The 19,543-nt window shown below is 34.7% G+C and overlaps 2 protein-coding genes across 2 annotated transcripts; one reads left to right on the top strand and one right to left on the bottom strand.

Annotated features, from left to right (window-relative positions):
* Nucleotides 1–499: 499 nt before the first annotated feature.
* LOC136824925 (uncharacterized) lies at nt 500–17,949 on the bottom strand. The gene is made up of 3 exons (XM_067080912.1): nt 17,476–17,949; nt 12,444–12,681; nt 500–877 (listed from the first exon to the last, which is right to left on the bottom strand). The coding sequence occupies exons 1-3, from the start codon at nt 17,894–17,896 to the stop codon at nt 655–657; spliced, it is 882 nt and encodes a 293-aa protein (XP_066937013.1). The 5' UTR covers nt 17,897–17,949; the 3' UTR covers nt 500–654.
* On the top strand, nt 3,979–5,692 carry LOC136824926 (uncharacterized). The gene is made up of 4 exons (XM_067080914.1): nt 3,979–4,075; nt 4,264–4,575; nt 4,892–5,053; nt 5,237–5,692. The coding sequence occupies exons 1-4, from the start codon at nt 4,027–4,029 to the stop codon at nt 5,398–5,400; spliced, it is 687 nt and encodes a 228-aa protein (XP_066937015.1). The 5' UTR covers nt 3,979–4,026; the 3' UTR covers nt 5,401–5,692.
* Nucleotides 17,950–19,543: the final 1,594 nt, after the last annotated feature.

Raw genomic sequence — 19,543 nt, 5'->3', positions numbered from 1 at the left:
TCGTTGAAAAGATAATCATGAGTGTAATATTATATCAGAAACGAAAATGAAAAACTTAAAAGAAGAGAATCAACTTCTTGTAGAATAATGCTATGATCTTCATTTTTGTATCAGAAACTCTTCAATCTTAGAACTTCATAAATGCAAAAAAAAGATTTTAAAAATATTCATTCAATCAAAAAATTCACCGTAAAACTTTGCTCTGGGCAAATTTTATTGTTGTTTTTTGATGATTTTTGAAGTCAATCAGTGATAAACTTTGGACTAAATCTTACGATGGAATAAATCTTTTTGAAAATTTTTTCACAATAATGATTTTCTAAGATAAAAAAATCACTCGTGTGAAGATGATAATTATATAGCACAATTACAAATGAAAAACACTGATTTTAAGAAACTCCTTAACCGGAGTTTAATTAAACTCATATGACAGTTCACGAGGAAGAAAGTACCTCACGTATGTTTGACACAAACAAACGCTGTATTTATCACAACTTCATTTCAAAGAACAGACAATATTAAATATATTTTCTTTGCCAAAGTTTGATAATTTGAAATTACTTTTTATTTGTGAAAATCTTATTTACAGTTATATATATTTCTAAAAATTAATTAACGGAAACTTTTCTTGTTCTCTGTTCTTATGAAGGATGCTTACTTGGGTGGGAAAACATTGTTTTTAAAATATCCCTCCATATTCATATTACCAGCAGGGTGGTACCGCCCACACACTACCACTGTATTAAATTGACCAATCTTCCTTTGGGCGTAACCAACGCCCATTTGTTGCGAGCCCGCCCAAACGACTTGAGAGAAATGACCAGCTTTTGAAGTATAGGTTGATTTGGAGAAATTGTAATCTTTGATCTCGCCGTACCTAAAATTTTGAATATTTTGATAAATTATAAATAAACACCTAAATTACATTATTTTCCAATGGTGACTGATTGAGGTCATTGCGTAATCTAAATGTTCTCATCTACACCGAAAATGGGCCACTGCTGCAGACTAATAACCAATAGGCTACACCCTAATTGAAGAAAATTGTCTTCGAAACTAGCCCCTAACCCCTACTCACCGGGAAATTGAGTAAACGAAATGAGTAAAACAAGAAATTTTTGAAATGTGTTTCCGAAAGTCAAAATTTACATTTTTTTAAGCGACTCTTTGACCCCTTTCATGGTAGGAAGTAGTGGGAAGTAGGAAGCTATAATCTTTACTCTCTCCAAGGTACAAAAAATGCCTTAGAAATTCCCTCGCATTTTTAGATGACAGATTATTATACACATTTAGATATCACTTTTCTTGTTTTCACGTGTTTTACATTTTTACCATCAGTATAAAATGCCATGTAATAATCAGAGGATAAAACTTCACTGAAATATGCGGGAGAGCTCAAAATCTAGAAATTAAATGAAAATACGGTTATTTTTGGGAACTGTTGAAGAAAAATTTACACATATTCTGTTCTGCTGATCTCCCATGATTGAGAGTAATAACTATCCACTGTAGTCAGGTTTTTCCATTTATTAATTATTATTGCTCATTTTGTTAGCTTAGTCGTAGACGATCCTATCGTCTACACAAGATCACTAAAAAGGGAATAGTTTAGGAGAGGCGTGATAAATTCGGGTGGAGTAAGCAGTGGCGGAGATGTTTACAGTGTAAACTCTACAACCACTTTTTTCCCGTAAACCGCCCTGACGCCCTAACTCTTTCTCGCATTTACTTTAAATGGACGATAGCATCGTCTAGCTTAGTCGGAATTCCTTCCTCCTGGCGGTATGATCTGGTGGTCCTTTTGCGTGAGGTTAGGAGCCTTTAGCGTTGTACTATTTGTTCGTGTTACCTATATATTATATAGATAAAAAACTCATTGCTTGAAAGCTCATCAACTCGATAATTTCCCATTGCCAATCTTAGAGAGACTGGGACTATATTTTGACATCACAATTAGAGAAAATTATTCTCCGAATTTCTTGAAATATGTTTTTTTATTTATATGTAAAGGCGGCATGGCAGGATTGACCGAACTTTTATGATGATATTGACAATTTAATTTTCGTGAGCGTGCTAAAAAATCAACCTGCAATTTCTTGTCACGATTTTTTAAGTAAAGGACACCAAGATGTTCACTCAAAGGATACAGGGCCTTTTACTGGAACATAAACATTAGGAGCATATCGAAAGATTTTGAAAAATGCTTGGCCTATAAAAATATTTACCGTGTAATGTGGAAATATTTAAAAGCTGTTGAAAATTTCATTACACGACCTGACTAAACATCAACAAAAATTAGTTATTCTTGAATTCAGTTCCATGATTGATTTTTGCAATCACCGACCAGTTCATCTCAAATCACCCGACCATCCTTCGCGGACCAAGACATCACAAACTAGCAAAGAGGGAGTATCTTCCTTTAAAAAGTGGGAAGCCTCGCGGCTCCTCATTTGTGCGGGATCATACAAGTGTTCACTTAAAGGTAAATGAAGTATTGGGTCACACAGACGCTACATAAACCACTAACTCTTTAACAATCAAGGAGAAAGTTATCTAGAAACAGCTTCACAGGAAAAGGTAAAATTGACGAGGTAGTACCATAACCTAAACTCAAATCCAAAAATTTTGAACTTAAAAAGTTTCCAGACTAGATATTTTACGGGTCAGTTGAAAACAACAAAACTTGACCTACCTCTATGGCCCGGCCATATAGCCTACCCTATGGCCTATCATATGACCGACTAAAAAAATCAATTTAGACGACCTTATCCCTTCGGAACACTTTTTTGGATTCTACACCCAAAAGACATAAAGTATCAAAACTTGGTAGAAATGTTTTGACCCGGACCAGATTCGAACTCTTGCCCTCATGTGCGTGAAGCCTTAGACAACTAGCTGACTTCTGGTGAAGCGCTGGAAATTTTTTAAGGGTGTCCATGGGCCTGCCTCCCAGCTTAAAAGGGGATTTGGCCAAAGGTGCCCCAACAAAGGTTCTAGAGGTTCTTGACAGAGAAAACATTCTCACTACGCTCGTCGAAACCGAAAGCACCCAGGCGGTTCCCCATCCAATCACTATCCTGACCACAAAATACTGACCTGACGTAAATGGGTGCTTTAAACGCAGCATGTTTCTCTCTGTTAGGTGTCAGGTGTATAAAGACTCAAAACTTTAGTTTATTCATTTGGTTTGTTTATTTTAGTCCAGCATTAGATCTTGTTTTCATATTTTTAGAATGATAACAGTCAAATCAATTTTTTAGAGTTTTTAAGGTGGATCACAGAGGTAGGCAATGTTTTCGACTGACTCATATTCTACTTTGAATGTATACTTGAAATTCGTCTAATAAATGCGTAAAGAATTATGAACAGCTTAGCAAGGTAAGGTATAGCTGTAAGTTTAGAAAGCTGAAAGCATGCTGAAACTTTACTTTAAACCCACCTTACACACGACGTTGTTTCAACGTTCAAATTACATTACATTGACGTTGTTATGATGCCCTGCGCCAACAAGGTATCCATCTAAAACAAGTCTCTTTGATCTTATTTTCTCAGATGAAAAAGCCAGCCTGATCAAACCTTAATAGATAAAAGCTAGAAAGATTTAACAAGATCCATCGAAACCATCAAAATTAAGCAGATTTTAAACTAGATTCTAACTTTATCATGGTTGTGCTATCACAAACGACACGCAAACAAAGTTCCAAGGAATTTACACTTTCTTGTTTATCGAAAAACGCCCTATCATTGATGAAGAGAATTTAATCTTACCCATATTAAGGTATGGAAACAATAAATCTTAAAAGCGCTCCCAGACCTCGTAGCATTGTTAGAATTGTTCCACCAAAATTTACAAAAGAGATCAGCCCCATAGATTTTTGAAGACAATAATAACGGTTTCCTCCTCCCCAGATGTCTTTGATGATTATGTCCGTCTCTGATTTTTTTTGCATAAAAAGGGAAGCTTGTGCCTCATTCCTCACCAACAAATCGAGAGAAAAAGGTACTTGACAACAAAGCAGTGCAAAGATGGATTTGAAGATTCTCATTTTGGCTTTTCTTGCAGTGGTCATCATAGGTTTGTAATTTCTTCCAAGAAAGTTTTTCATTAAAAACTTTGAGAAAGTCAGAGTTTCTTGGCTAAACTTTTTTTCTTCTATATGTTCGATTTTAAATCATACGGTAAATAAAAATAAGTTTCTTCATATGTTATCTTTAAACACAAAAATTTATCTTCAAATGCTATCTTTTCTTTTTCTTTTTTAGAAAAATGCAACAGCTGCAAGATACCAGTCCTCAGCTCCGATCATAAAGGAGGAAAGTCGATTATTGGAAAATATTTCAATATTGATCGAAAACGCATCAGAGGGCTTAGATACAGGGGTGTAAAGAGATTCATGGCATACAACTTTCGCTTAGGTCTCCTCGATGAAGTGATAGTTTGGGGCAACAAAAAAGGTGGAAGTATAGGAAATGCTCATGGAAGGTTTTCCAACAGAGGCAATGTTACTGCAAGACCAGGACAATGGCAGCCTGGAGATTATCTTGTCCCCATGGACTGTTCCATTTGCGCCAATCGTATGTCGATATTTGTTCAAATATTTTACCCTTGCAGTATTCTCTTTTCTTAGAAAAATTAAGATTAGGTTCATTTCTCAGCCCCAGAAAATATAGCCTCACTATCAATTTGCCCTCAGGGGGTATTAACAAAGAATCGTAAAATTTTTTATCGAATATGAATAAGATCAATGAAATTCATGAAATTTCAAAGAAAAATTTCGATCCTGTTGCTAAGTTGAATAGGAAAATGCATGTAATAACACAACAATCCTATAGAGATCAGTTAATTATGGATAGAATATAGGATTAAAACATTTTCCACACCGTCTTTTAGTTCAAAATTCTTCATGTTCGATCGATGTCCTGGGCACGGTGCACGGACATGCTTCTTATAGATATGGACAGTATTTTAACTTCAATCGAGCTCAAGTGAATGGACTTGGAAAAAACGGCGGAATGCAATTTCTAGCCTATAATCCAAGAAATTCCTTGATGGGTAAGGACTTCTTTAGCATTTCAGTTTTGCAATTGATATAATAAGTATATCAGTGGTTCTATTTAAAATGATATAGATGTCCAATTTTTTTCCAATTCACGAACTTATGTTTTTTTTATCATAAGTTTCTTACTGAATTTAACATCAATTTTATTTCAATGTGTTTTTAACATTTCGATTTAGGATATGTTCATGTTTGGGGCAGAGCTAGTGGTGGTGGAATCGGAGATGCTCATGGGCGGTTCAATGGTCACGGTGGAATCAGTTATGCCCGTGGCCAGTGGCAGGTGGGAGATAAAGTGATTCCCATCGATCAATCATACTGCGTTCGAAGCTGTCCATTGTAAATGGAAATGATATCAGGTCCAAGTCTTGTTATTTTTACATATTGTAATTTGATTTTAATTATAATTTGATGTTCATTTCGCATAAGAACGACCTTAAGTGTTCACCATCACCTTCGAGTCATAACGTCGGACCAAGAATGCTTAATTTGTTCTATTGAAATGTCATTTTCTTTAGGGGATTTATTTCATTCATTGTATTTTATTTCATATTTAGTTCATTCATTGTATTTTATTTCATATTTTGTAACTTTACCGTTTAACGTAATCATGGAGAAAAGTTTTTTTAACGCAACTGCTTGAAACTTTTGATCCTTTTTTTCTTTCCTATAGTTCCGCACCGTTTAATTTCTAAATAAATCAACAACCCTGACACTAAGAGAGGCGCGTAAAGGCGTCTGAAATAGTTGAAGATAAAACACTTTAAACCAAAATAAGTCCCTTAAGGAACTTATTTTGGCCAGAACTAATTTTGGTGAAATTGACGAGCGAACTCGAAATTCGCCAAATTTAGTTCCCACCAAAATTAATTTTTTAGGTCATTCGCCAAATTAAGTCTCGCCAAAATCAAAAAAATTGTTGATTCGCCAAAATAAGTTCTCGCCCCAAAATTAAAGATATTCCTGGTTCGTCAAAATTAGTTCTCGCCAAAAATAGTTCCCTTAAGGTAAATAGTTATCGCACGATCGCACGATACAGAGTTCAATATGTGATATATTTTTTGAGTTCAGATTTTTCATCATAGAAAACTCTGAACGAGAAAAATATATTCAATATTGTACGAGTAAAGTGTGATAACTGGTTTATCGTCAACTTGAAAAATATCAACAAACTTTCTCTCTCCATATTTGTCGTTCTCTATGTTTTGTTTTTTTTAATTCCTGTATTTTGGTGAAAATAACATCAAAACATTCGACTCTTCGTAAATGATTCGAATGGTCATTAAAATATCAAAACATTCTTTTGACAACTTTATTTGTGAGTATTGAGAGGAAAAAAGAAAACATCTCTGAGAATAAATTTTGGGACAAGATACAAAAGTAAGTACAAAATATGATCTCTTGCTTACCAGACCCCTTTTTGTACGATATACATAATATGAAATACAGCATTTAAGCCAATCAGATTGCTCATATTTTTCATGTTGATAATAGGAATAAGTAAAGATTATCCAGCTCCAGTCAAAATAAGTTGAAATTCTCCATCTAATCTAATAACAGAGATTTGGGAAAAGAGGATAAGAAACGCCGCTGCCGCTCGCTGTTTTCCTATTCTTTCCCTTTGAATTCGGCACCCTTTGAAGAAGCAAGGCTGTAGAATAGTTGAGCAAGAAGGAAGGTGGAAACAAAATGGCGTTACGTACAGGTTAACCAATGTTCAAGAAAGAAGTCCTTGAATAAAGCTTTCCAGTGAGTTCTTTGTGAAAAAGAGACTGGGGAGTGAAACTTTGATCTTCTGGGGGTTTCTCCTGAGAAAATCGAGGAAAATCATTCTATATTCTGGGAGTAAAGATGGCGGACATGAGGCATGCTTGAAATTTTGAAAAATTGGGACCAATTTCTTTCTGGCTTGTATTGCTCTGAATGAATTTTTTGTGTTGCAGACATAATTTTTATGGGTAGTAGGAAGGTTGATTGTGACCACCTATGTTTTAGTTTTCCATGGCACTCTCTAGAACTTCTCGGCATTTTGATTTAAGATGGGCAATATCGGTTGATAATGTTGTTGTTTTTTTCAACTTTTAGATGAAAAAAATAGTGTAATCTTAGAAAAACGTCCTCCATGGTAATGGAATTGAGATTCAGTAAGTATACTTGATTTCCTCTGTGGTACTTTTAGCTTTATCTAGGGAAAGCATTGACTTTTCGGTTGGAAATTTCAAGTTTCGACAACAAAAACATTGCAAAGTTTAAATAACTTCAACATGTGATATATATAAAGTCTGACTATTGATGGGCTATGATTTTGGCCGGTCAGTGGATTGACTTACAAGGCTTTGGCAATTTTTCAGCCAAAACATAGTTTCATCGGTGGACTTTACAGTCTGTGTGTTAGGGTAATTCATACAGATTGCTTACAAAAAGCCCTAGTTTTACAGTACAGTAGATTTTCATTTTATATATTTTCAGGCTAGTTATCGTCATTTTCTCTATGAAATACTGTTTATAACAACACTTCCCAGAAAAACCAGCCCACAGAAAGTTAAGTATTGGCCATCCAAGCACTGGTACAATGAAGCAAAGATTGACTCAGGATGACTCAACATTTTTGCATTTTGACCTTCATGTTAAGGCATAAGGGAAAAGTATGCTAAAAGAGGAAATTAAACCTGCAGAAACTATATTACGTGCATTATTTAGCTTGAACAAAACAGAATAGAATGGAGTAATATATAAATATATGCAATGGATGTTGATATTTTGTAAATGTTTTCTGGACAACCGTGGATATGAACAGTTAAACCTGGTTGAGCACCGCCTACATATCCTTTGAAATTGGATATATACTTGGAAAATGTTCTCTGGAAAAAGTGGATTACCATACACGTATTATGTAAATTTGATCAGTCTGGAGAATATTTTTCGAATCTGCATTTATTTGGATGTTTGTTTTGTATCCATGTTGTCCCTGGAAATATGGTCCAAACAAGTCATCAGAGCCAGGAAACACGTGGGCCAAATTTACCAAATGTAAACAAACTAGCAGACTAGAAGACCCCAAAAGTGCTTCTTTTTAAATTCTACAATTCTACTTGGACACATACTTTCACTTTCACACCTCTGAGGCTAGATTATACTGACACCAGTGGTGGTCTTTTAGTCTATCCAAGATCTGACATTTTAATCCATCAGCTAACATCTTTTGTTTTTCCCAAAGGTTTGGAGGTCATTCCCTTTGAAATCAATCTCAGGAAAACTAAGTGGTGCATTTTTATGATTTATAGGAACCCTACTATTTATAAAACTAAGGAAAAGATTGATCAATTTTTTTCTTCTTTGTCTTCTGGATTAGATTTCTATAGTCAAACTTATGACAATTTTATGGTAGTAGGTGATTTTAACTTAGAACCCAATAACCAAGTAATTAAGAATTTCATGGATGCACATAACCTTTATAATTTGGTCAAACAAAAAACCTGCTTCAAGTCAAAAAATGGCACTTGTATTGACTTGATTCTAACGAACAGGAAGCATTCTTTTCAATTCACTGGTGCTTTAGAAACGGGTTCTAGTGATTATCACTTGCTAATTCATACTATGATGAAATCTACATTTGAGAAATTACCACCTGTGAAAAAGAAGTACAGAGACTATAAAAATTTTGACTCAGTTTTATTTCTTAACGAGCTAAATTGTCAACTTAAAAATAGAAATATTGTTGATTATAGTGTATTTGATAAGATTTTTGTTACATTATTAGATGAGCATGCACCTCAAAAAACAAAGTTTGTCCGCGCTAATAATAAGCAACATGTAACTAAGGATCTCAGGAAAGCTATTATGCTCCGTTCCCAACTTAAACGCACTGCTAATAAAACAAAGAATCCTGAGGATGTTGCTCGTTATAATCGTCAGAGAAACTTTGTTGTTAATAAAAATAGGAAAGCTAAGAAATCTTTCTTCCTCAAAAATGACCCAAAGCAATCTCCCAAGGGATTTTGGGACACCTTTAAACCTTTGTTCTCAAATAAGGTCAATATTGCGGGGGAAAGAATTCAGCTCGTTGAAAATGGAAGTATTTTATCTAATGACTTGGATATTGCTGAAACTTTCAACGATCATTACAATACTGTTACTGACAGATTGGACGTTCCAAGTTGGAACAATGTTACAGGTGAAGGCTCTGATAGTGTCAATTCCGCCATAAATAAATTTGCTGATCATCCAAGTATAATCAAAATTCTTGAAAAAAGGCGTGATGTTGATAAATTTGAGCTCTCACCTGTGACAAATTCAGATATGCTTAAAGCCTTAAATCATCTGAATGAATCCAAGTCAGTCAGTGGTAGCATTCCTACTAAAATCATAAAGTTAGCCAAATTTGTTTGTGCTCCAACTTTGACATCATGCTTCAATAACTCTCTTCAATCTCAAAACTTTCCTGACAGCTTGAAGCTTGCAGATATAATTCCAGTCCATAAGAAAAACAGCAAACATGACAAGGATAATTACAGGCCCGTCAGTCTCCTCCCATCTCTGGCTAAAGTCTTTGAAAAACTTATTTCAAATCAACTCAACACCTTCTTTGAATCATTTTTCTCTAACGGACTCTGTGGTTTTCGTAAACAGTATAGCACGCAGAGTGCTTTACTAAATATGTTACGAAAATGGCAAAATTCACTGTCCAAATCAAAAAAGATTGGAGCAATTCTGATGGATCTGTCTAAAGCCTTTGACTGTTTGCCTCATGATCTTCTGATCGCAAAACTTTATGCATATGGATTGGATTGTAGAAGCCTAGCTTTTATGCAAAGTTATTTAAAAAACAGAAAGCATAGGGTCAGAGTTGGTTCATCGTTCAGTAATTGGCTACCTTTGCTATTTGGTGTGCCTCAGGGATCTATTTTAGGACCTATTCTTTTCAATGTTTTTATCAATGATTTGTTTTTCTTTGTTAATGAAGACGACCTCTGTAACTTCGCTGATGACGATACTCTGCACAAAAGTGCTTCGTCTCTAGATGAGGCCCTCGAAGCTTTAATTCTAGACCTAGAAATCATTCTAGCTTGGTTTAAACACAACTCCCTTGTTGCAAATCCAGAGAAGTTTCAGGTGTTGTTTCCAGGCACAAAGAATGCAAATATAGTTTTCAATGTTGGAAATATTACATTAGAGTCTTCCGAGAGCGTGAAACTGCTTGGAGTAACTATCGACAGTGGCCTCACTTTTTATAATCACGTACAGGACATCTGCAAAAAAGCTGCACAGAAGACCAAAACTATTTTTAGAATTAGAGCATATTTAAACCAAGAGCAAGCAGATTTATTATTTAATAGTTTTATTTTATCTGCTTTTAGATATTGTCCTCTCATCTGGATGTTTTGTAGTAAATTGGCTCACAACCTTCTTAACGAAACTCATTGTAGGGCCCTCAAGGCTAAGCAAAATTCTATCAATCTTAACTATGATGAACTTTTGAAGAAAGCTAAATGTGAGTCAATCCATACTAAAAATCTCCAGTTTATGCTTGTGGAAGTTTATAAAAGCGTCAATAAAATCGGCAATAAATTAGGCTGGGACCAATTTGAATTCATCCAAAGTCATTTAGATACGGATGAAGATGTAAATGAAAACGGGGACGACAATTCCAACGAACGTCCTCGTCTTCGAAGAGGCGCTCAAATTAGACTTCCACTTCCCAGGAACACAGTTTGCTTGAATTCCTTTAATTTCCGAGCTGGCCAAGCTTGGAATAGACTACCGTTAGAATTCAAAACTATTGAATCTTTGGCTGAATTTAAAAGAAAAATTATCAAGGCCAAAATCTATTGTTCATGCAAACTCTGTTCTATATTCTAGTATTTTTAAATTTTAAAATATTATTTACTATATAGTAAATATTCGAATGTCATGTTGGATTTAATTAGTACTTGTAACTATTTTTTATTACCAACGTTAAATAAAGAACAAATAAATAAAAAATAATGTTATATAACAAGTTTTTCTGAGCACAATGATTATTTTGCCAATATTTTTTCCACATGTAAATGTATTTAATTTTTTAGCAATGAGTTACACATGTATTGGATTTAGTCCTCTACTGTATGGGGCATATTAATATAATTTTCTAGTCCAGCTTTCAAGTTATACAATCTGAATCAGTACTAATTAAAAATCAGTTGTAAGGTTTTCGTCTTTTTTTATAGTCTTCTCAATTTTATTTCAAGTTAAGTCATGAATGATACTGATTTTTTTCATGCAATACGTCTTTATTTTCCCAGGTGTTATAAATGAAGGTGAATCATAAAAAAACCTTTTTGGGTTTAATCTTTTTTAGAAAAATTTCAAATTATACACTTTTATTATACTGTTTTATTTGCTAGATAGATATATCATTATATCAGGGGAAATCCCTAGATGGAGCTGTTTTGTATAACTATTGTATTTTTTTCAATAATGTTTTTGGATTATTTTATGCTTTATTGTTTCGAGCTCATGTAAAGCTCTTAAAAGAAAGATTTCATGATATTTGTGATCTTCTAGCATTGATATCATGAATTATCATCGCTTCTTTTTTCTTTCTTTCTTTTGAGCTCTATTTTTGTCATGTTTGCAATTTGTTCTAATACCCAACATCACTACCCGGCTGAAGAGGCCTCCGTGATATTGTTACTTAGAAACTCTAGTCCAAGAAATAACCAAAAATCATCCTAGTTTTACAAGCTTATCATTTTTGGTTTTATAATGTGAATTTCAATTCTTTTAGCTACAGTATGTATAAATTGATGCGATCATTCTATAAGGAAAATATTTTGGTCAAAGCTGGGAAATTCTCCCCTTCTAGCACAACGACGAAGGCTTGAGAAACACTGCGTTCAAAGTGAAAAGTGCTTATAAAAAATATCAAAATCCGCGATTAAAAAAAAAAATTATTTCACTTTCGATATCAATCACGGCTGCCATTTTTTGTTTGTACTTCTAGTCTTGTGCGCATAACGAATCAAGCGCTCTGATTGGTCCAGAATAAAAACAATCGATCGGCCGCAGACATTTCAATAGAAACAAAAGATTCTACAGCCTAGCTTCAAATAGATGAATAGCGCATTTCTTATCCTCTTTTCCCAAATCTCTGCTAATAACTAGAAAGTCTCCATTCCCAGTTAATTAGTCGAAATTCTGCGAACTCATGCTGTAACTCTAATACGCACAGTGGAAATAAAAATGTGTTCAATCTAGGGACTAAAGAAAGGGGCTAGAAATCTGCTCAAATAATGGGAGAGACCCAAATAATAAAGGTTTGATTTATACTATTAGTAACTGTAAAGCTCAAAATACTTAGAAATGAAAGGAGATCGATTTTCGATTCTCCAACAGACACATACATACCATTTATCCAGAGTTTTTACGGCTAGGTCACTTTCATCATGTGTTTCAGTTGACATGGCAACAAAAAGGTTTTCCCCAACATCATTTCCTCGTTCTTTACAATGCATTAATTTCCCATCATGCTCTTTGATCAGCTTTTCAGCCCATTTTTGCGCTCCATCAGCGAGGTCTTGATTCCATTTTAACGGTGGAGTGTTGTGATGGAGTGCTCGTCTTTTGTTGTGCTCCAATACGAAATCTACAGCAACAAAATTACAGAAAGGATACTTTCTAGGGGGTAAAATTTGTAACTTACAAAATTAAGATACGGTAATTGAGATAAACATTGTTCCCAATATTCGATACACCTTAGTCTTAAGACTCATACCGTTGCTCTGGTAACGTACCATGTAAATCTAAAACAAAGTATAATCAAGGAAACAACATTTAAGAGCAGAACGACTATTACCGGTTGGAAAATATTGGAAAGCTGGTGAAAAGTATTTTCTAGCCTATTTTGCGTATTGTATAAGGGTTGCGAAGCGATCCAGACTCCACTCGCAAGTTGCTAGCAAAATAAGAGACACTCTAAAAATCCCTCTAAAGCCGCTAAAGAGACAGGGTCGTAAGAGCCTTAATGCCTTAATGCCCCAAACACACCACATAATCTAGGCTGCGCACATCCCCAGAATTTACTTTGTTATAGGGGATGCGTATCGTGTATGAATTTTGCGTTTTTCTTTGAATTTGTTTTATTTTTAAGAAACTGCTCCAAATCAGCCTCCCAACAACGAGCCAGGAAATCATTTTAAAGCAGATTGGATGTATATACGTCTTCAAATAATTCCATGAGCGAAGGAAGATGTATAATTTTCACAGACCCAGTAGGATTCATTCAGCCAGGTAAAAACAACATACTGAAACTCAGTTGTGGATCGATATTCCCATGTTCTTTACGGCTGGGGATTCTTTTGTTTTCAAGTCAAAATTCAGTAGGGAGGGGAAAAATAGCATGATATTTTGCAGTGAGGATTGGTCTATTTTATTGCTTTTAGTGGGGACAAAAAATGGAGGATGATTTTCCACCGGGGACGATATTTTGCCCAATTTTTCCAGTGGGAACGGCCTGTGAGAAGGGGGTGTATAAGAATGAAGCAGGGAACAAATAAAATAGTCAAAGAAATTGAAAATTTGATTGGATGAATAAAGAAAATATATTTGGTTCAGGAGGAGTTAAAGTAGTTCAAGAGGCGTTTGCTCTGAGCAGAGATTTGGGAAAAGAGGATAAGAAACGCCGCTGCCGCTCGCTGTTTTCCTATTCTTTCCCTTTGAATTCGGCACCCTTTGAAGAAGCAAGGCTGTAGAATAGTTGAGCAAGAAGGAAGGTGGAAACAAAATGGCGTTACGTACAGGTTAACCAATGTTCAAGAAAGAAGTCCTTGAATAAAGCTTTCCAGTGAGTTCTTTGTGAAAAAGAGACTGGGGAGTGAAATTTTGATCTTCTGGGGGTTTCTCCTGAGAAAATCGAGGAAAATCATTCTATATTCTGGGAGTAAAGATGGCGGACATGAGGCATGCTTGAAATTTTGAAAAATTGGGACCAATTTCTTTCTGGCTTGTATTGCTCTGAATGAATTTTTTGTGTTGCAGACATAATTTTTATGGGTAGTAGGAAGGTTGATTGTGACCACCTATGCCTTAGTTTTCCATGGCACTCTCTAGAACTTCTCGGCATTTTGATTTAAGATGGGCAATATCGGTTGATAATGTTGTTGTTTTTTTCAACTTTTAGATGAAAAAAATAGTGTAATCTTAGAAAAACGTCCTCCATGGTAATGGAATTGAGATTCAGTAAGTATACTTGATTTCCTCTGTGGTACTTTTAGCTTTATCTAGGGAAAGCATTGACTTTTCGGTTGGAAATTTCAAGTTTCGACAACAAAAACATTGCAAAGTTCAAATAACTTCAACATGTGATATATATAAAGTCTGACTATTGATGGGCCATGATTTTGGCCGGTCAGTGGATTGACTCACAAGGCTTTGGCAATTTTTCAGCCAAAACATAGTTTCATCGGTGGACTTTACAGTCTGTGTGTTAGGGTAATTCATACAGATTGCTTACAAAAAGCCCTAGTTTTACAGTACAGTAGATTTTCATTTTATATATTTTCAGGCTAGTTATCGTCATTTTCTCTATGAAATACTGTTTATAACAACACTTCCCAGAAAAACCAGCCCACAGAAAGTTAAGTATTGGCCATCCAAGCACTGGTACAATGAAGCAAAGATTGACTCAGGATGACTCAACATTTTTGCATTTTGACCTTCACGTTAAGGCATAAGGGAAAAGTATGCTAAAAGAGGAAATTAAACCTGCAGAAACTATATTACGTGCATTATTTAGCTTGAACAAAACAGAATAGAATGGAGTAATATATAAATATATGCAATGGATGTTGATATTTTGTAAATGTTTTCTGGACAACCGTGGATATGAACAGTTAAACCTGGTTGAGCACCGCCTACATATCCTTTGAAATTGGATATATACTTGGAAAATGTTCTCTGGAAAAAGTGGATTACCATACACGTATTATGTAAATTTGATCAGTCTGGAGAATATTTTTCGAATCTGCATTTATTTGGATGTTTGTTTTGTATCCATGTTGTCCCTGGAAATATGGTCCAAACAAGTCATCAGAGCCAGGAAACACGTGGGCCAAATTTACCAAATGTAAACAAACTAGCAGACTAGAAGACCCCAAAAGTGCTTCTTTTTTAATTCTACAATTCTACTTGGACACATATTTTCACTTGTTATATAACAAGTTTTTCTGAGCACAATGATTATTTTGCCAATATTTTTTCCACATGTAAATGTATTTAATTTTTTAGCAATGAGTTACACATGTATTGGATTTAGTCCTCTACTGTATGGGGCATATTAATATAATTTTCTAGTCCAGCTTTCAAGTTATACAATCTGAATCAGTACTAATTAAAAATCAGTTGTAAGGTTTTGGTCTTTTTTTATAGTCTTCTCAATTTTATTTCAAGTTAAGTCATGAATGATACTGATTTTTTTCATGCAATACGTCTTTATTTTCCCAGGTGTTATAAATGAAGGTGAATCATAAAAAAACCTTTTTGGGTTTAATCTTTTTTAGAAAAATTTCAAATTATACACTTTTATTATACTGTTTTATTTGCTAGATAGATATATCATTATATCAGGGGAAATCCCTAGATGGAGCTGTTTTGTATAACTATTGTATTTTTTTCAATAATGTTTTTGGATTATTTTATGCTTTATTGTTTCGAGCTCATGTAAAGCTCTTAAAAGAAAGATTTCATGATATTTGTGATCTTCTAGCATTGATATCATGAATTATCATCGCTTCTTTTTTCTTTCTTTCTTTTGAGCTCTATTTTTGTCATGTTTGCAATTTGTTCTAATACCCAACATCACTACCCGGCTGAAGAGGCCTCCGTGATATTGTTACTTAGAAACTCTAGTCCAAGAAATAACCAAAAATTATCCTAGTTTTACAAGCTTATCATTTTTGGTTTTATAATGTGAATTTCAATTCTTTTAGCTACAGTATGTATAAATTGATGCGATCATTCTATAAGGAAAATATTTTGGTCAAAGCTGGGAAATTCTCCCCTTCAAGCACAACGACGAAGGCTTGAGAAACACTGCGTTCAAAGTGAAAAGTGCTTATAAAAAATATCAAAATCCGCGATTAAAAAAAAAAATTATTTCACTTTCGATATCAATCACGGCTGCCATTTTTTGTTTGTACTTCTAGTCTTGTGCGCATAACGAATCAAGCGCTCTGATTGGTCCAGAATAAAAACAATCGATCGGCCGCAGACATTTCAATAGAAACAAAAGATTCTACAGCCTAGCTTCAAATAGATGAATAGCGCATTTCTTATCCTCTTTTCCCAAATCTCTGCTCTGAGCTTTCAAGGAGTTACTTAGAAGCTATTAGCTGACTTTGGTTATGCAAAAAATATTTAATATATTTCATTTTCACGATCCTACTTTTCGACAGTCGTTCACCCCTCAGTCATTCCACCCTTTGATCACTCACCCCTCATAATCTATTCCTGCGACGCCTCTCCCCCGGTCACCCAACTATCGGTCATCTATCCCTCAGTGAACAAAAGTACTCGTACCTGACATTTTTCAACTTTTTATAAACTTTCGAGCTCCAATAAGAACTTTAACAGGAAAAGCAAAAATTTTGTGAAATCTTTAGCTCTCTCCAAGAAAGAAAAAAAGAAAAATTGTTTGCATATGGAATAAAGAGGAAGACTTTTTTTGAAAGACTTGGGATGAATTATTGGTTTTCGAGCAAAGAAAACATTTTTTTTATTGTCACTAATTAACAAGTTCATCGAATTATTTGTTTTTCATCTCGAACCGAATATTTCTCACATCTGATCATTTTACCCCTGAATATTTTTTCCAATGGACTCCTGTAATTCCGTTACTATTCCAACTGTAACATTCATGACCCATACGTCTTCAAAATCTTAATGTTAGAAGTAGTTGAGAGTGACACAAAAGCTCCCTTTTTTGTCTTCCCAAAGCAATGGAAAGGGAGTCACTCCTTTTCCCTGATTCCAGCACTTACTCTTGACCCATTATGTGCCATTTCAAAATCTTTGGTACTTACACACGTTTTCTTAAGAACAAGCAAAATTCTTGAAGCCTCCGGATGTTCTTAGCATTTTGAGTTTTCTGGATATAAATTTTCTTAACATATTCTTAATTTCACCATTTTGTGAGTATTTTTGTCAATTTTCTTGAGAAATCAGGTGTTTTAGAATCCACAAAACCTTAAAACTTTCTTAGCTTGCTCTTAGCATTTTGGCTATCGAAGCCTTATGTCCTCATATAGTTCTTATAAAAGAATGTGTAACACCAGGAAGGGGGCGAACCCACATCCTTACGCACCGTGCTGGTCGTCCTACCTTCATGGTAAGGCCACACGAAATTTGTGTCGAAAAGTTTTTCAAAAGAGTTTAAAATTCTCACCTAATTGAATATTGCTTTCTGGTTGGTTGGTATTTGGAAATGCATCTATTTCTCTATCGTGATTATTTCGTTCTGTAAAATATTCATCTTCCCGTAAAGGTGGGTCTTCAACGTCAGAGTCTGTAAAATATTCTTCATTCTGTAAAATAGTTTGTCTTGTGTATTCTTCTAAAGTGAGTTGCGTTTCCTCAATTCGTTTGGCAAAATACTCATCCTCCTCTGTCAACCGAGGAGGTTCTTGATGTTGGTGTTCGGTCTGTTCTGCAAAATATCCATCATTATCTGGCGGCTCTTTCGGTTTTGCTTCAAAATAAAATGCACGACCATTGACCGTCACCACTCTCATAATTTTCAGTTCTTTTCTTCTTTTCTCTTTGAGATAAAAATGAGGTCTGCATTTTTGTTTATATTTGAAAACCATTTTAACGAGTCGAATCAGTAGCTCAAAACTAATATCCAATCGAATAGCCTTAGCTCCAAAAAGCCTCTCCGAAAAAATCCTTTTTTTAAGAAAGATTGATTAATTTATGAAATTAAACTTTAGATCTTTTTTTAACAAGTTCAATTTATCAAGTAAAGATCATTAATGTTTGCTTCTTATAAACTAGTTTTATATAACTGTGTTAAGCTAACACCCTCTCTAAATTAAATCGATTTTGTGTTTCTATCGTCATACTGAGCCCGAGAACGCCTTCTTGAGTGTCTGACATTTTGACATGTTGCAATCTTCTCCTGACCAATTGAATCCCGAGAATACCAGTCTAACCCTTTCTGAGCTAACCGAGTTTATATATATGCGTTTCTGTGACGGAGACGGTTAGTTTCTGATTTTTCTAAATCCTGATCAACTGAGAACGACGGTAAACAAGCACTTTTACAGCCAAAAAGCAATTTTACCGTCAAAACTGCGAATTTTCCGAAATCGTTTCATTCACACCGCCGTCCTCAATAGAGCAAATACATAAACTCGCTATCCATCCAGTGGGGACAGACTATTGTCAATTACTGTTGCATTCGTGGAAGGCGTTCTGTTAAGGGGCCACTCGCATATCGATTTTCCCACCACTAACGCAAACACCGTACAACACTGTGATTACCCATGGCACTTTACTAAACTTCCTCGCCTTTTTTTCGCCCTTTAAAGGATTTGTTTTAAAATCGTTTGCTTACTCATCGCAATTTTAACTCACAAGCTTTTTCACATTGGATTGACATGGATGTGGAGCAAGACTGGTCAGAAAAAAGAACAGAAAAGCAAAATAATAATATAACAAAAGACAGACACTGCCCTGATATGACATATGTGTCTGCTATGAAACGGGAATACTTATTTAAAAATAAAACCTTTAAATTCTTCATCTGCTGACTTTTTCTCCTACAATCACTACCACCGACTGGAAGAAATAATACTCTTCCTTGGTGAAAAATCAAACACAAAACTAAAAGTAAGAAGCTTTGCAAAAAGACTGAACAGTTTTTATTTCGCTCAATCAAGGCCACGAAGAAACAGGGAGCGGTTAACTCATAATGTCAAAGTTCATTGATCTTAAAAGTTATAATCTATCACGCTTCCCAAAAGACTTAGACTTCAATATGAGAAATAACAGCTGTTTTGGTAATCATTTGTTTAAAAAAATCAAACCTTTTAACCATCTCAACTAAATGTGGCATACCTCTGGTTTATCACATCCCAAGCTATGCAAAGACAGAGAGAAGTTACCTATATACTCGCACCCAAACTTCTCACCGAGCTCTTTTTTTCATAAATTGGAAGTTGTTCCTCTTTCTAATATCTCTATCATTTACAAAATTTCTCAAAAGTGTAAAACATGAAAAATTTAATGTTTCTACGAGAAAGTTTTTGTTCTCAACCAATTAGAGCCTTCTTTGGAAACCTTTGAACCAATGAAAAGCCAGCTTTTAGCAGATGTTTTGTGGGGAATATATGAAAAGCGTTGAAAGAACTTTTAGCGCGTGAAATAAAAAAACAGTTTCTCTGATAAAATATTTATTTCTAAATAGTTGCTTTTAAAATAAAAACTATTCCAAGCAAAAGAATATAATAAAG

The sequence above is a fragment of the Clytia hemisphaerica genome, unplaced genomic scaffold (genome assembly GCF_902728285.1).
Source record: "Clytia hemisphaerica strain Z4C2 unplaced genomic scaffold, Clytia hemisphaerica genome assembly, whole genome shotgun sequence".
Taxonomy (NCBI): Eukaryota; Metazoa; Cnidaria; class Hydrozoa; order Leptothecata; family Clytiidae; genus Clytia; species Clytia hemisphaerica.
The sequence above is the reverse complement of the archived record's forward strand: the minus strand, read 5'-3'. Positions and strand labels throughout refer to the sequence as shown.

Excerpts from the sequence above, each read along its gene's own strand:
- LOC136824926 (XM_067080914.1), top strand. The coding sequence starts at position 4,027 with ATGGATTTGAAGATTCTCATTTTGGCTTTTCTTGCAGTGGTCATCATA. Across the intron at positions 4,076-4,263 it reads TCTTGCAGTGGTCATCATAG|AAAAATGCAACAGCTGCAAG; the intron begins GTTTGTAATTTC and ends TTTCTTTTTTAG. Across the intron at positions 5,054-5,236 it reads TCCAAGAAATTCCTTGATGG|GATATGTTCATGTTTGGGGC; the intron begins GTAAGGACTTCT and ends ATTTCGATTTAG.
- LOC136824925 (XM_067080912.1), bottom strand. The coding sequence starts at position 17,896 with ATGGTTTTCAAATATAAACAAAAATGCAGACCTCATTTTTATCTCAAA. Across the intron at positions 12,682-17,475 it reads AGAAAGCAATATTCAATTAG|ATTTCGTATTGGAGCACAAC; the intron begins GTGAGAATTTTA and ends TTGTTGCTGTAG. Across the intron at positions 878-12,443 it reads GTAAAAACTCTGGATAAATG|GTACGGCGAGATCAAAGATT; the intron begins GTATGTATGTGT and ends TCAAAATTTTAG.